The following is a 16,862-nucleotide window of genomic DNA, read 5'->3' as shown; positions in this document are numbered from 1 at the left end:
TTTTTTTTTTTTTTTTTTGCTGACTTAATTTAAGAAGACATTCAGTATAATAAAATAAATGGTGCCTGTTTTGGAGGGTAACAGTTGAAATTGACACCCCAAGGAAAACCATTGTCAACCGACGCGTCAGCGGAGGTTGACAATGGTTTTCCGAGGGGTGTCAATTTCAACTGTTACCCTCCAAAACAGGCACCATTTATATATTGTTTTATGGACTTTTGATCTTGAATACCTTTCGTTATCTCCATATATTTCATTTCAAAGTTTCCTGATCTATACCTTGGCCTGGTCAACAAGCATAATACAAATGCTAATTCATTTTTTAAACATTGTTAGTTAAATTTTTATACGCTAAATTATCTACGAACGTTTTTCCGATCCTGACAAGAAACACACAGGTACATGTAAGCAATATGCTTCCATGACACCTGATCCCACCTCTGATGTTTTAAGGGTTCGTATTTACACTGCCTCGTTTTGAATTCGTTTGATGACCTTTTTAACCTCGTGTATATTCGTTATCTTCATATTACATTTGAGGCTGGAAACACAAGCTGAGAAAAATAAGAGATGTCCATGCCTATAAATGTCCGTAAGGTTTAAGTGATATTTTGATACCCCTCGGTGAATCGTGATGTTAGAGGAAAAAGGTGTCTTGCCAAAAGTTTTTCTGATTTTACAACAGCAGGATATAATAAAGAAAACATGTATTACATCGTTCACACTGACGTTAAATAACAAACCTGATATAAAATCCTGCTATAATGACCGCAATGAGAAATACGACGACAATAGAGAGAGAGATGATAATTTCAGTGGTGTAATCTGAAAGAGAAATTTAAAAAATAGTTTACAAACATGTCAAACGAGATAAAACAATAATAATTTAACAATTTCGAGGTTTCAAGTTCTGGATAGTTTCTTATTGGATATTTTACGTATTTTACACTTTATATTTTAAAAGACCAGGGAAGAATTCCGAATAATTTACAAAGTTGTCAATGCATACTCCTCGAATAGAAAACACTAGCTTATGTCGTTATAAAACTTAATTTCATAGAGAAGATTTGAATGACGAGGAATGTAAAAACAAAGAAACTGAAAACTGTATGTTAGGTAGAAAACAATGCCTTTGATCACAGGTGGACAGAACTCATTGGAGAAACCACAGGGTGGCGTACTTGGTGGTGCCTCGCCATCATCGGTCAACCACAGAGTAGACTTATCTTGCCAGATAGTTACAATCTGTTGAAATGCAAATCAACTACATGTACATATAATATATTTTATAATTTGTTAATTTTTTAATACACACGCAAAAACCTTATATATTTTGATTTATTAGTTTTGATTTTATTTCCATTTTTTCAATATAAGTAGATAAGTAAAGAGAATTTAACCAACACAATGTTGATGCTTTCTCACCTCCGATCCTGTTTCTACAATGGCAAAAATCCTCGTTTCATCGCTTTTATTTTTCAGATCCTCTACCCAAAACACAGGCTGTTTATCTCCATTACCGTCAAAGTGAATTTTACCACTAGTACCTAGGATATGTTTGATTTCTTTCAAGGATACATTAAATACAAACAATTAAATTATACATGGATTGATACATATTTTTTGACAAATTTTGAAAGGAAATTTAAATACATTATCAATCCTAAAAATTAATCATATGGAGATAACGAATGGTATTCAAAATTAAAAGTCCATTTAATTAACTATATGAATACGGAGCAATGCAACCACGGACTTTCAAAACATCAGCGGTGGGATTAGATGCCATGGAGAAGTGAGTATTCCCTGTCGATCGGTCATTCATCTCTTTTGTCATGATCAGAAATAACGGGAAAAATCACAGACAATTCAGATTGTAGTTAATGGCCTAACATTTACATGAAGTATAAACAACATATCAGTTAGCATTTGATGATAGCTTGTATTTGCTGACAATATCATTGTATCGACATTATAACGTACGGGATGCCTTAAAACGAGACTGCTGAATTTCTTTTTTTATCAGTTTGATCTTCAAAATGTTTTTAGTAATAGTTAATAAAGCATGTAGAACATGCTCTTAATTATCGAATCATCTGAGAGATAATAACCCCGTATGAACGTAAGAAGAGTATATATGGGAGTACATATAGCATTTGTAATAAAATAGTGAGGCTCGACAAGAACCACACGGCAGGTTTGACCGGTCGGCTGGGGATCTCAAATCTCAACGGCACCTGATCCTACTTCTGAAGTTTTGGAGGTCTTTATTTACTTCGCTTCTATTTTATGATGTTTAATGGACTTTTGAGCTCGAATACTGTTCGTAATTTCCACATATTTCTTGAAATTTCAAGAAAAAGAAATTGTTTTAAGACAGTTCTTTGCTAACCATTATAAGTTAAGTTGTGAGTAAACTCGAATAGTCCAGCCCCGTTTCTGTGATTCAGTCCTCTTTTATAACAATGGTCCCACCACAAAACAGCCAGGTACATAGAATCATGTAACGTAGGAGCTGATGTGGAGGGCTACAAACAGATAAACAGCAATATAAAATCATGTAACGTAGGAGCTGACGTAGAGGGCTATAAACAGATAAACAGTAATAATTACATAGAATCGTGTAACGTAGGAGCTGACGTGGAGGGCAACAAACAGATAAACAGCAATAATTACATAGAATCGTGTAACGTAGGGGCTGATGTTGAGGGCTACAAACAGATAAACAACAATAATTACATAGAATCGTGTAACGTAGGAGCTGACGTGGAGGGCAACAAACAGATAAACAGCAATAATTACATAGAATCGTGTAACGTAGGAGCTGACGTGGAGGACTACAAACAGAAAAACAGCAACATGGAATCATGTAACGTAGGAGCTGACGTAGAGGGCTATAAACAGCAATAATTACATAGAATCGTGTAACGTAGGAGCTGACGTAGAGGGCTACAAACAGATAAACAGTAATAATTACATTGAATCGTGTAACGTAGGAGCTGACGTGGAGGGCAACAAACAGATAAACAGCAATGACTACATAGAATCATGTAACGTAGGGGCTGACGTGGAGGGCTACAAACAGATAAACTGCAATAATTACGTAGAATCATGTAACACAGGGGCTAATGTTGGGGGTACAAACAGAATAACAGCAATAATTAATTAGAATCATGTAACGTAGGAGCTGACGTAGAGGGCTATAAACAGCAATAATTACATAGAATCGTGTAACGTAGGAGCTGACGTAGAGGGCTACAAACAGATAAACAGCAACATAAAATCATGCTACAAGAGGGCAGAAAACAGCAATGCAACATGTAACGTAATCATGATAACAGAAATAGAATCATGTAGAGGCTGACGTAGAGGGCTACAAACAGATAAACAGCAATAAATTACATAAACAGCAATAATTAATTAGAATCATGTAACGTAGGAGCTGATGTTGAGGGCTACAAACAGATAAACAGCAACATAGAATCATGTAACGTAGGAGCTGACGAGGAATCGTGTAACGTAGGAGCTAAACAGCAACATAAAATCATGTAACGTAGAGGCTGACGTGGAGGGCTACACGCAGAAAATCTGAAATATTTATATACCGATAACAGACAAAAAGCCGTATAGAGGAAGCAAATTAACTTACAAATTGGAGAAAGCAAACAAAAACAATTGTATTCTTTCAAACAGAGAGAAAGTAGTCAATTGCTGTTAATTTTCCGACCCTCCTTTTTTCCTTCTAAGTAGACTAGTAAGCATCATTTCTAGAAACCTTTACCCATTATACAGGAAGTGTATTGTTGTTTGTTAAACAGAAATTTCTTTGATTTATATTGTACATTACAAGACAGGTTAACAATAATTACGGAGAGGCCTTCATCAAGTGCAGTAGAATCATTCCATGGAGGCTCTGCCATTCTCTGTGGAATCGTTCTCATTAGTTCTAAGTGACGCTCCTTGCTGGCATCATCAAACCATCTAGCTGCTGTTAACTAAATCCAGGTCAATAATAAAAATCCATGATTTGTGATATTCACATACAGTAATAAGGACATGCACTGAAGTATCTTTGATTGATATTGAGAAAATAAAAATGTTTTTTTTCATCGGTTATTTTTAAAAAATATTGCTTAATAAAAGATTTTAAAAACTGTGCAAATCTTTTTTTAATAAGCTTTGGCTCTATATAATGAGGATTCAAATTTGAATTTTACATGAATGACATGACGAAATGCTTCACGTGATATGACGTCGTCAGAGTCATTCTTATACCACGCGGTGTATCGATACTTGTCGGCGTTTGATAAGAAGTTTGGATCGATGAAGACGTAATCTCCAGTTGTCATCCCGTTGTAGTGAGCTCGTATCATTATTTCTCGGAAATTGTTATTTTCTGCGCACATAAACACAACTACAATAGAAAATTAGACACAATGTGTAAGAACTTCGTGAAGAATACCCTATTGCTTCAGTAATAATTTTTTTTCTTTTGCTTAAAAAAACTCTTACAATTTATAAAAGGGTGAATAGATCTGAATATTATAAAAAAATACGTATATCAATTAAAGAGGAAGGTGTATGAGAGAAAAATATTTTGTGAAAGTAAGCTTTATTGTTGTTCTGAAAAGCTGTAATACTTCTTGCTGTTTTCTTGATAGTGTTCAAATATTGATCTATCTGACTTTTGGAAGGATTTTCTGTAAAACGTAGGTAAGAAGACACGGTAATTTTATGGTGCGCCACTCTGGTTAAAAAACCATTCATTGCATGCAAGCATAGGTCTGTAAGAGAAAAACATAAAAACCTATTTGAAAGCCAAAAAATTACGTAATAGAAAATAAACTTGGAAATGCAAATTACATTTAATTATGATATATTACAATATGAATTGGTTACTAAAGTTCTACAAATGACAAAGCGAAGTGTTTCCTAGTTACCATAAGACGTCTGTATGAGAAGTGCAGTGACATTCCAGTTGAACTTGGTAAACAGTGAAGCTGTAGCCAGACCAACTTTGTTAAAGGTTGAAGACAGCCGTATAAACGTTTTAAATATGTCTTTCTTCTCGAATGTTGGGTCGTTGGCTTCCCAGCTGATATGGGGAATGTTATAATATGGGGTCACGTAAGCGGGTCCTAGATTTCCTGTGTTGTTTTACAATATAGAAAAGGTTGCCAGGTTTTATTTTTATGAATAATTTAATGTAATCGCAACACAGAAATGTTTTTAAAAGTTTCAATATATTATGCATTTTAATAATTCAAGAATATTTTTCCGTTTTTTTTTTCATATTCTACAACAAGATGTTAAGCAAATATAAAAGGAGAAAAACTCGAAATTAAACTGACGAATTTCTAACTATCTATTGATTCTTACTTGATACGATGTACCTTAATTATGTAGTACTTTTTGCAGTTGTAGAATCATATACTTTTAATGTCTATATGCTTAAGTTTTGATGACAATGAACATGTTATTCTTGAAACATATGGAAATGAGCAACGTTAACAACATTCAAGATCAAAAGTTCATAAAGCAATATAAAATAGGAGCACAGCAAACACGGACCTTTACAACATTAGAGGTGGAATCAGTCCAAAACTGAGATGAATGAAGAATTTGACAAAATTTTAAACTCATTCTATTTATAGTTATTACTATATTTAGATTTTCTTGGAACAAAGAATAGGTAAATGCATAAGAGTAAACAATGAACAATGAATTACATGGAATGAAAAAGATACACAGCTCAATATTTATCGTTGTAGATTGATTTGGTCGAGTAAAATCAAAAATTTCCTTACGCTTTGAGGAGGGATGGCCCAAAAGTAGATCAATCTTATCCTCTGTGATCATGCGCACTGTTTCACCTGCCGTCAGGGACATGTCATCGACAAAACGTGACGTCACACTGATAATTAAATTAACATATTAGTCAAAAAGTAATATCAATAGCTTATTCTAATAAACTGTAATGAACTGGAGCAAGGGTTATGATAAATAATTAAAATTAGCACATAAAAAATTACATACTGAATGAATAATTCATAGGTGTCGAAAGCCAATTGAAAGGGGGATCAAACCTACAAAATAACTTGACAAGCAAAGAGGGGAAAATTGTGTCCATTGTCCAAGTACGAAAATCAGTACCATTTTTTTTTCAAACACTACCACTGAGCTTTTTATGACCCCTACTACAACTTGGCTGTTGAAGGTGGGTGGGGTGGGGTTAAACTACGCCAAAATGTTCAATGTATTTATTATGCTTAATCTTTGCAAAAAGGTTTGGGGCTAAGCCTTCCTCCCCTCCCCTCTCCGGTTTTGATGCCTTTGTAATTAAAGAATAAAAATAGTAGAGAGTTGAATGCAAGCACATGCAGGTAGATTGAATATAAAAGTCTTTTGATGCATTACCGAATCATATTCACAACATGTTTTATATTTTCCTAGTAGATGACTAATTTTGATGAACTATTTTTTATGTTTTCTTAATAGATAAAACATTACAAAGAAAATATAAATAGAATCTAGTATAAAAAAGCAAGTAAAGTATTTATAAGTGCAATTATAACTCTCAAGAGTTATTTCCTGGAAGACAAAACATTTATCTGTAAAAAAAAAAAACACACACACAAACAGACAAACACAATTTTTTTTGCGCGTTGTGCTCACGAGGAATACAATTACATTCATTCCGTATATTTTTTAGAACTAATAAGATATTTTTTGTAGTTTACATAGTAAACGCTTTTTGTCTTAACTTTTTATCAAGATTTAACAGTGTTGTTGCACACGTGTTTATGGATAACGAAAAAAGTCAGATTTGTAATTGAATATGTGGAGATAACAAATAGTATTCAAGCTCAAAAGTCTATTAAACAATGTGAAATAGGAGCAGAGAAACCACGGACCTCTAAAACATCAGAGGTGGGATCAGGTGCTCTGTAGGAGAATCCCCTGTCGACCCTTAACACAAGCCGTGTGCTACATGTCATGATTTTGAAATGGCAATGAAATACGAAGACAAGGTAAATAAATTTTCCATTTCCATTCCTTTAAAAAAAACAGCTGTCGTTGATATCAAAAAGCTTGGACGTTAATTTATCATGGGGAATGGTTGTGTATAGAAAAAAAATTGAAATATCGTAGGTTTTAAGATGTTGCTTTCGATAAAATCTTTTGATTTCAAAATTTCCAAAAGTTAAAATAGATTATGATTTACAAAAAAGTACTCGGAAGTTGACATCAAAAGATGCTTGAGCTTCTGATTGACAATATATATGTGATTTTCGTAGACCAGGTCTTCGAACAATCTATTGGAATTTCTATGGGTAAAAATTACCCCCGTTATTAGCAGACCTTTTCTGTATTCATATGATGCAGATTTTGTCCAAAGTATTATACAAGGAAAGAAGAACACACTTTCAGTGGCCTTCAACTCAACATTCCGAGATATCGACGACGCGTATTGTCAATTAATATTGATAATTTCCCGGTGAGCTTGAGAAAAAAAAAATACCAGAGTCGGACACGTCTATTTCAAATCTGGATATTTATACCCCCGCTTGAAAAGTGGGAGGGTAAACTGTAATTGGTATGTACGTCCGTCCGTCCGTCTGTCTGTTAGCCTTTGGGGTACCAATCTCTAATCCGCAACTCTTCTTATACCATTGAGTGAAATTTAATGACACTTTCATAGAATCTTTATTACATATTGCCATTGTGCACCCCCTATTTAACTTTTTGATCCGACACATATTTTTGGTTTCCCGGCCACAGCAAAACATGGACTTTGCCATTATAACCATATGGGAGGCGGGGGTATCATTTAGTGAGCTCACTGCTCAAAGTACCTCTAGTTTATTTGAAAATTACGTTAATGGCAATCTAACAACCAAGCTCCATGACAACAAAGCTCAACTTTTCTGTAATATATACCTTCATCACCTGTATACGGAGTTAATATATCTCAGTTGATTCGATGCGCAAGAGCATGCTCTACGTATGAACAATTTCAATAATAGGTAAATTATTGACAAGCAAGTTGATGAAACAAGAATATTAGCAGTCTTGTTTAAAATCCCCGTTTCCTACGATCTAATGTCGATACAATGACCTTGTCATTTATCACTGAGACAAATGCTGTCTAATGTTTTTCCTACTAATTATTAGTCCATTATTTATACACTGAATTGACTACGGATTTTTCCGATATTTCGGGAGCACAAGGAGCACACGGCGGGTGTGACAGGTCGGCAGGGGATGCTCACACCTCCATGGCACCTGATCCCACCTCTATGTTTTGGAGGTCCATGTTTGCTTTACTCCTATTTTGTATTGTTTTATGAACTTATGATCTTGAACACTGTTTGTTATCTCCATATGTTTCTTGATACATTTCAAATGCATCGTAACACTTAAGTGCATGATTCATTTTTTGAAAGATTAATTTCTCGTTAATCAGACTTATTGAAATATATTCAATCCTGAAGTAATTACTAACGAATAGTGATCTCGTAAACTTATTATAGATCACGTTAAAGGCTTTTGCAATAGCAATTTTGAAATATATGACTAGTTTAAGGGGGCCGACTGGGGTTTTATTGTGTGAAAACTGCAATGGCGAAACTCTTCATTTTTATACCTTATAACTTGCATTAACTTCCCTGTACATGTAAAGTTTTGGGAAAATCTACCGTCTAGGTATTTTTGAGGGACCGTCTCAAAATACAGGTACAATAACTATAGGATTATATAAGAAAATGCCAATTCTTAGCACTTTAAAGAAAATTATAAAAATACTACGGTAGACTTTTTGTTCAAACTATTATATTTGATGGGTAATACTATATTATACAATATATTATACAATATATGTAAGAAACACAAAATTCTACCGTCTTGTTACCATAGGCGGTATTTCAAAATGCCAAAATATAACGAATTTTTGCTCTTTTTTTATAGAGTACAACTTAAAATATGTCGGGCACAAAGGATTCATAAGAAAACATAGTAAAAAAAATGGAGATATTCTCATTTTTTTATGTTTTAAATTTCGGGAGCGTATGTTTATTACTTTTTCTTTAATAACATTTTTATCATTCCTTTCTTTAAGAGCTTTAGTTTATGATAACGTCAAAAACACAATGTAACGACGTCAACCTACTTATCAATTGAAAATCGTTAAAAAGAAAAGTAAGTTATATAAAATTGTAATTACATTTTTATACCTATAATTTCTTAATTTTGTTTAATTCTAATAATTAAGCGAAAAAAGTTGCTTTAAAGCAGTAAGTACGCTTCATTTTACGATGTTGCGCGAAATATTGCGCAATGGAAACCACAGTCCGCCCCCTTAAACGTACAAAAGTAGCCATCGGGTTCAGATTTATTTGATATCAACAATGCATATCTTTTTCCATAACCCTCTGTAGGTGGAAAATTTTATTAATAAATCAAGTTCATTACTGATCTCTAACACGGAATCGAATCGAATATTTTTTTTTATTTTTCGTTAATTGGAGTGTATCGATTTTTTACACAGATTTCCACTCACATGTGATCATAGTTCATAAATATACTATAAACAGGATAAGACGCAAAAAATCCTTCCCGGCAAATGTCTGTATTAATCAACAGTGATCAATGTAAAGCTCGAGAGAATAATAATTGAATTTTGTAAAGGAGATGTTTGGCAGTGAGAGAATCATATTCATAACACTTTGATTTTGAATAGACAGGTTGACAGTATACAAAATATTCTAACAATAATTACAAGAAAATATTGATGTAACCATCAATTGTCGCCCGGGAAATATATCAAGTAAACAATGAAAATGAGTCTTGATCATCAAACCGCTTCGATATGTGTGAAAAGGCAATCCGTCTAATTGATGGAGACGATAGTCGCGAATATTTTGAAAACTTGTAGTCGGATAAAAATTAATCAAAAACGATACCACTTTAAACTTGATCAATTCCTCAAGTAAATGTTGGCTGCATAAAATATAAATTGAAGTTAGACACACGTATCACCTATATTTAAAAATATATTATTTTTCAATATTATAATATAAAACACAAACTGTGCAGAGAACGTTTTTATCCGAGAAGTAAAATTCGATGTTCTAAAAAAAGGGACCTGTCGTTTTTTCGATAGTAAATGATAAGCAACTTTACATATTTTAAAATATTAAAAACATATATTTTTACAGATTCACTTTATAGAAGTAAATATATTATGTATCTCGTTATTTAGAAAGGGAACGAAAATTTTGATTAATAATGTTTTCAATGTTTAGGAAACCTTTAATTCTGAATAACTTCTCCCACCTCAATCCCCATACACCAACACTTAAACTTATATGTATAGAGCAGCCCGGTCCTCCGGGCTGCAATAATTTCTTTCTTGAAATCATTAACATGTCATGCCATTGGATGTAGTAATGTCATATCCTGTCCATTTTTGAATTAATATATTGAATTTATGCATTTTTGAAAAAAAAAACTTCAATAAATAATGTTAAATTGTCTTAAATAATTTATATCTTCTGAATTGCAGTTTTTAAAAAAGACATATGAACTAATTGTTCTCCACCCCCCTCATTCTCACTCTCTGTATTGCCAAATTTTAGATTTTTGAGAAAACTCATCCATGAAGATCCAGACCACTACGCGAAATGAGCACAATTGGATATCACAATTTGAAAAGTTTCATACCGAACTTTACAAAGAAAGTTTATGCTACAATTAATTATAAATCTACTTTTGTCCCAAAAAATATATTGCTGGGCCATTTTTGCACACTGAATTCTTTATCTAGTTTTAGCTATTTCCAAAACAAGATAAGAGGACACGGTGGATGTGGCCGGTCGTAAGGGGATGTTCACTTATCCCTCAGATCTGATCCCACCTCTGTATTTTTTCAAACGTCCGTTATGCTCCCAATTTGTTTTGGTGTAACATAAATAAATAATAGATTCTGTTTATCTGATTATCTCCATATTTCATTTTAAAATATTGTTCCAAAAAAATTAGTGATTTAAGTTATCGCTTAGAAGATTGTTTTGATGTGACGTAATGGCGACTTCAATAATTACGTGTCATAATAAAATAAAACACAAGCATGGTAGCATGAAGTCTTGCAATGACCATCGACGTTCATTTTTAAGCATTGAATTTTATTTTTGAAATAGTTCATAACTGCAAGCGTGTTACTTAATTTACAGACACCGATGCAGTATTGAGTATACATTTGATTTTATTTCCTTTATTTACAATTGTTTTAATCGGTGCCTTCATCATTTTTGTTAATTTCCGTGTAAGTACAAACCTGACAATCCACCTGACAATCCACGGAGTGTTTCTAACATTCCTTTTGACTTTCTTACAATTATTTCATTGAAACTTGTATATATCTATTTATTTATTAAAATCATTTCTTTTTATTGACTTATTTATCATTTCTTCAAATGCTTTGATTTTTGTATGTATATTTATAATATATATTATTATATTTAAACTACAATACGGATATACTTAAAATATACTTAAAATATGCTAATCTTGGATTCTTTTGTCCTGAACCTTTAGGAGATACTAAATGGCAATATTTATCTTCTTTTTGGGGGAAAAATGGTGAAACCTTTCTCGGGGTTTTATAAATCCCTCTTTGCTCAATCTCACAATATCTTAATGCGTACCTCACTTATACAAACCCAGTATTCTCTGCTGTTGTAACAGTGAAATAGGAAACTTACCTGAAAGTATGATTCAGGAAATGTCCATCTTTTCTGGCGTTGTCTACTGCAATAGATATAGCACTCGCCTGAAGTTCGTAACTCGCCCAGTTCTTCTGTCCCCGCAACATTAAGAGTCCAAGATGAAAATGCGAACTCAAAACAATACCCACAGATCCTAGAAAGACGAATACCTCGGCACGACAAATGCCGTGCACCATTATTATAGAGTAGCTTGTGGTATTTTCTATTTAAAAAAAATATTGAATAGGTTTAAATATATAACATGATGTGGAGTAGATGTCCCACTACATTAGTAGTTTTCTAATCAAATTATTAAGCAGCTAAAGGTGAGTGTTCACAAAAAGTTAATTCGATCATCATTCAGAAACTGGTACTATTTCCTACTGTAGCGTTTTTATTGCTAAATGAACTCCAAAGCCGATACCAATCCTTAGAATACAATTGGTAAATAAAATTTTGTTTGATTTTAATGTTTGAGAGCGACGCAGGAGCATAGAAAATAGGAATTCTTGTTACTTATATTTTCCACAGGTGAAGAACGGTCGATAATTATAAAACATGATCTATTCGTATTTACATAATTATGAGGAGAGGACGCCATCACTTTGTTTTATACGTTGTGTGAACATGATGTGCAGCAGGGTGATTAAATAACAGCAGAAAAACTGGTGACTTAATTAAATAAGCAGACTCCGTTCTTTTTTTCAGGCTAATCAAAACGGGCTGTGTTTCTGCCATATTAATACTAAAAATAGGAATTGAAATCACTTTTTTCCAAATTTTTAAAGCATACTATTTTTTTTATCAGATTAAGAAATTCACATATTATTGTAGAGTATCCAGGCTTTTTCATGAAACATATTGAGATAACACACAGTATTCAAGATCAGAAATCCATAAAACAATACAAAATAGGTGCAGAGCAAACACAGACCTCCAAACCATCGAAGGTAGGATCAGGTGCAACATGGAGGAGTGAGTATCCCCTGCCGATCGGTCACAACCGCCGTGTGCTCCTTGTCATGATCGGGAAATAACGGGAAAATTAGTCGTCAGTTCATTCAGAGTATAAATAATGGACTAAAATTTTATATGAAAAACCTCAGACAGCATATGACTCAGTGGTAAACTGCTGAGTTGTATTTGCTGACAAGGTCATTATATCGACCAGAGAACTTAAGAAATGATGACTTTAAACGAGGCAGCTGAAATTCTTGTTTCATCAAATTGATTACATTTACAGATGTTTTTTTTTAATTAAAACGGGACTTTTAAAATTTACCTACCTTGTCATTGGTCATTTGCAAACATTTTGATTGTACACACAAGTACCCTGAAGTTGATTGAAAAGATGTCCGAGTTTCTGATTGAAACTAACTTTGTGGTATTCAAAAATCTTTCGGAATTCTCATTTGTTCTTATCATGTCCCGTTATTGGTAAACATATTTTTTCTATTCATATCTAGTAGCAGGCACGTAGCAACAGGGGGGCCGGGGGGGGGGGGTTGCTCTCCTCCTTTTTTTCCCAACATTACTTTTACTGTTGGAAATGTTCATTGAAAGGCTGGTTGGCCCCCCACTATATAGTACAGGTAATTGATATTCGGGAAATGTAGTATTGAATACCAAACAGTCGATACTGAAAGAAGTTGGCCTTGAAAAAATGTTGGCCTCTACCCCTCTCCCCACCCCCCACCCACACACACACTCACACACACGAAATAGGATTTACGAGTTTGGGCAATTTCCTATTTTGCTTGTCAACTTTTCAGGTAAGTCGAAAACGATTCTACGTGGCTGAGTAGAATTTGTTATAAATGTTTATGCGTAAAAAGAAGAAAACGCTTCTACAATTTGACATTTAGATAAATATTGACAACAAATTGTCAATCAACGATGGTTATCTCCATTCTTATGTGGATACAACGTATTCCGGTGAGCTTGAAATAAAAAATACGAAAACCTCTGACATTTCTGTTTCATTTTAGATATCGTACCAGAAAAACACGTTAATTGTAACCTAACAACCAAGATATACTTTGAAAATGATGACCTTAACCTTTCATTCGTCAACTTCCCTTACTTATGCAGAGATATCCCTTCATCAATACATACGGGGCGCTAGAGGATGCTCTGCGTATGAACAATATCTACAAACAAGTTGAAGAAATAAGAATATCAGCAGACTAAATTAAAGTGACAATTTCGTAAGTTCTGTGGTCGATACAATGACATTGTCATAAAAAATTATCTATCATTCATAAATATTCAAATGCTTAATGGCGTTTTGACCTTTTGTCGACGTTTTTTGCTGTTATTTTCTGATGCTGACAAGGAGACCACGGAGGTCTGATTGGTTGGAAGGGGATGCTCACTCCTTCACGGCAAATGGAGGCCCGTGTGCTTGCTCCAAAATTTGTATTAATTAATGAACTTTTGATCTTAAATATTAGTCGTTTTCTCCATATATTTCATGCAAAATAAAATTTCCACAATTTTAATTTAAATGATAACTGATTCTGTCTCCTAGCATATTTTTGATTTTTTTACATAAAAAGTTATAATAAAAGAAATAATTGTAAATTGTATCGCATTGTTATTAACTTATTTTTATTTCTTAGTTTTTTTTATTCATTTCAAATGATGATTCAGAGATACTGGATTTTCAATATTTTGTTTAAAGTCTCTTTAAGAACGCAAAATAAATGAAAGATTAAGATTTTTAAGGAGATTTATTTTTCATGAAAAGGAGGCTTCACACCTTGTTCTACGAGGGTTGTCCCAAAATTCCGTAGACAAGCGATGTTTTATAGGAACCCTATGTCATACATAAATGAAACTTCGTATATAGATTAAACCAACATTATCTAGTAAATTTATGGACAAATATGGAATAACTACACAAATTATTCCAATTTTAAAGACACATTTCATTGCCTGGTGTAGGAAGGCGGCGCAATACCCAAAAGTTGCAATTAAAATTTGGTATATTATATTTAAAATCCTACGGAAAGGTATTTACTACCCTGTATTATTTAAATGGAAATGAAAATTCTTAATGTTGATTTATTGACTACATTTCCTTAAATTTTGGTGTTTATCCTTTGATAACTATCAATTTTATAATGTTTTATACACATGGGGTTGAAATCCGACTTTTAGAAAAATGGCGGCTGCGTTGGCACAGGCGGCGCACTGGACTATGATCAAGTGTTTTGATCCTGAATTTTTCTCTAACAGAAAAGTAACAGTCAAAAATGTTTGGTAGATTTGGAAACCTTTTCTCGTCCTTAGTATTTAAAATGACTGAAACGGTTTCTCTATGTATATGTGAATAACAGTAACTAAAATAAAAGACAAGACTAAGAAATGGGCAAGTGTTCCATTGTGCAACTCCGTTAGAGAAAACAGACGAAAAGCCCGTAGAAATATAGCGTTTTCAAATTATTATTATTTCATACCTGTACATGCATATACTTTGTTTACATATTTTAATATTTAATCATATCATAGTAATTAAGATATTTCACATGTATAACTATAACCGCTTCGTTTGATTTAAGAATTCGATTCTGGTAGCTGAAATATTTTCTCCAAAATTTTGAACCGTTGACATTTTTATATTTTGACGTTGCAGATTGCTCCGGGTGTTAGAGAACGACATCACTTTAAATGTTTTTACTCGAAAAAGTTTTCAAGTAAACATGATAAAACTTCGTAATTTATCTGCCAAGAACACGCTTTATCCACCCTTAAAATTTTATAAAGATACATTAATTCCTTTAAAAGATATGAGCCCAGTCTACGACTTTTTGGGACAACCGTCGTATGTAATTTGTCTCTTCATTTTTTAAATGTTATAAGTTCTAGATTTTTCTTTTCTTATTCGTTTTTGAGGATTTTAGGACATTAACTACAAGCTACTCACAGATAAGTTTTTGTTGCTTGATTCAACCTCATCAAAAATCAATATTTCAACAATACCATTTGAAATTAGTTATAAAGACCTAATTAATTACAAATTCAATTAATCATTATGTTGATTTGTTGTGTTTATGGCTAATGTGTTTCATAGAAATTGCTGCTACAAGGTATAAATACCTAAAAATAACAAATCTGCAAAAAACTAGCAAAAGATAGAAAAAGACCTATGTTAATTATTTAACATTATAGAAAGATCATTCGAGAAAATGGATGTTTTCTAAATAAGAGCATTATAAACAAATATCCCTCTGGTCACTTTGAATGCAAACAAAAATCCCCTCTTAAACAAAAGAATGCACCAAGAATGATGATCTCGTAATTAATGTATTATTCAATCTCGGATTTGTTTAAAGAGAGTGTTATATGAAAACTGGGAGGTCTACATTACCGCTACATTGCCAAAAATTTCAACTCATTACCGCTACATTTTTTCAGATTTTCAACCGATCATTACCGCTACCTTTTCCGGCCAAAAACAACTCATTACCGCTACATATCGATTTAGCCAGGTATGGTTCGGTAACATATGAGTTCTAATCAACAGAATTCACTCACTATCTAATCAGAATGAGTATACTTATATAAATAACTCTATAGTCGAAATTTAATTATTTAGCTTCATCTGAACATTATGGCCACAATTGAGAAGTTTGTTACAAATTGAGGGAATGCCGGCTTACTTATCGATGGTTACAAATTTAGAAAACAATATTTCAAGCAAATGGCTTTCAAGGCTTTAGCGATAGTGTAAAAAAAAAACATTTGACAAAACTTAGAACTTTATCTATATGAACAGTGCCTGATTTTAATAATGAAAAAAAAATCCTGCTCAAAGTCCTACTTTCACCTCCCCATGGTGAGCAGAGGAACCGGGTCTTATGCAGTAGTATCTTTATTGGTGTATACAATGCATATATTGCCACCAATATGCATTTATAGGTTGTACTGTACACGCATATGTGGCTGCCTAACGAAAGAGGCAATGTAGCGGTAATGTATTCTTTTTTATGTAGCGGTAATGTAAGGGTTTTTTGTAGCTTTAATGACTATGTAGCGGTAATGAAAATTTTGAAAATGTAGCGGTAATGATACGCACCCAAACTGTCCTTTGCC

General features: G+C 33.2%; 1 protein-coding gene across 1 annotated transcript in view; it reads right to left on the bottom strand.

Annotated features, from left to right (window-relative positions):
* LOC134260265 (atrial natriuretic peptide receptor 1-like) overlaps positions 1–12,006 on the bottom strand; it is a 46,487-nt gene extending 34,481 nt beyond the window's left edge. The window contains exons 1-10 of the mRNA XM_062742835.1: positions 11,763–12,006; positions 5,808–5,914; positions 4,941–5,147; positions 4,641–4,784; positions 4,218–4,414; positions 3,870–3,995; positions 2,393–2,528; positions 1,426–1,547; positions 1,170–1,245; positions 744–825 (exon numbers count right to left, since the gene is read on the bottom strand). Of these exons, the coding sequence (XP_062598819.1) occupies positions 744–825; positions 1,170–1,245; positions 1,426–1,547; positions 2,393–2,528; positions 3,870–3,995; positions 4,218–4,414; positions 4,641–4,784; positions 4,941–5,147; positions 5,808–5,914; positions 11,763–11,962 (1,397 nt within the window). The 5' untranslated portion in view covers positions 11,963–12,006. The remainder of the gene's footprint in view (positions 1–743; positions 826–1,169; positions 1,246–1,425; positions 1,548–2,392; positions 2,529–3,869; positions 3,996–4,217; positions 4,415–4,640; positions 4,785–4,940; positions 5,148–5,807; positions 5,915–11,762) is intronic.
* Positions 12,007–16,862: the final 4,856 nt, after the last annotated feature.

Source organism: Saccostrea cucullata, unplaced genomic scaffold, assembly GCF_032062105.1.
Source record: "Saccostrea cucullata isolate Sc308-1 unplaced genomic scaffold, CSIRO_AGI_Scuc_v1 ctg1185, whole genome shotgun sequence".
NCBI classification, from domain to species: domain Eukaryota; kingdom Metazoa; phylum Mollusca; class Bivalvia; order Ostreida; family Ostreidae; genus Saccostrea; species Saccostrea cuccullata.
The sequence above is the reverse complement of the archived record's forward strand: the minus strand, read 5'-3'. Positions and strand labels throughout refer to the sequence as shown.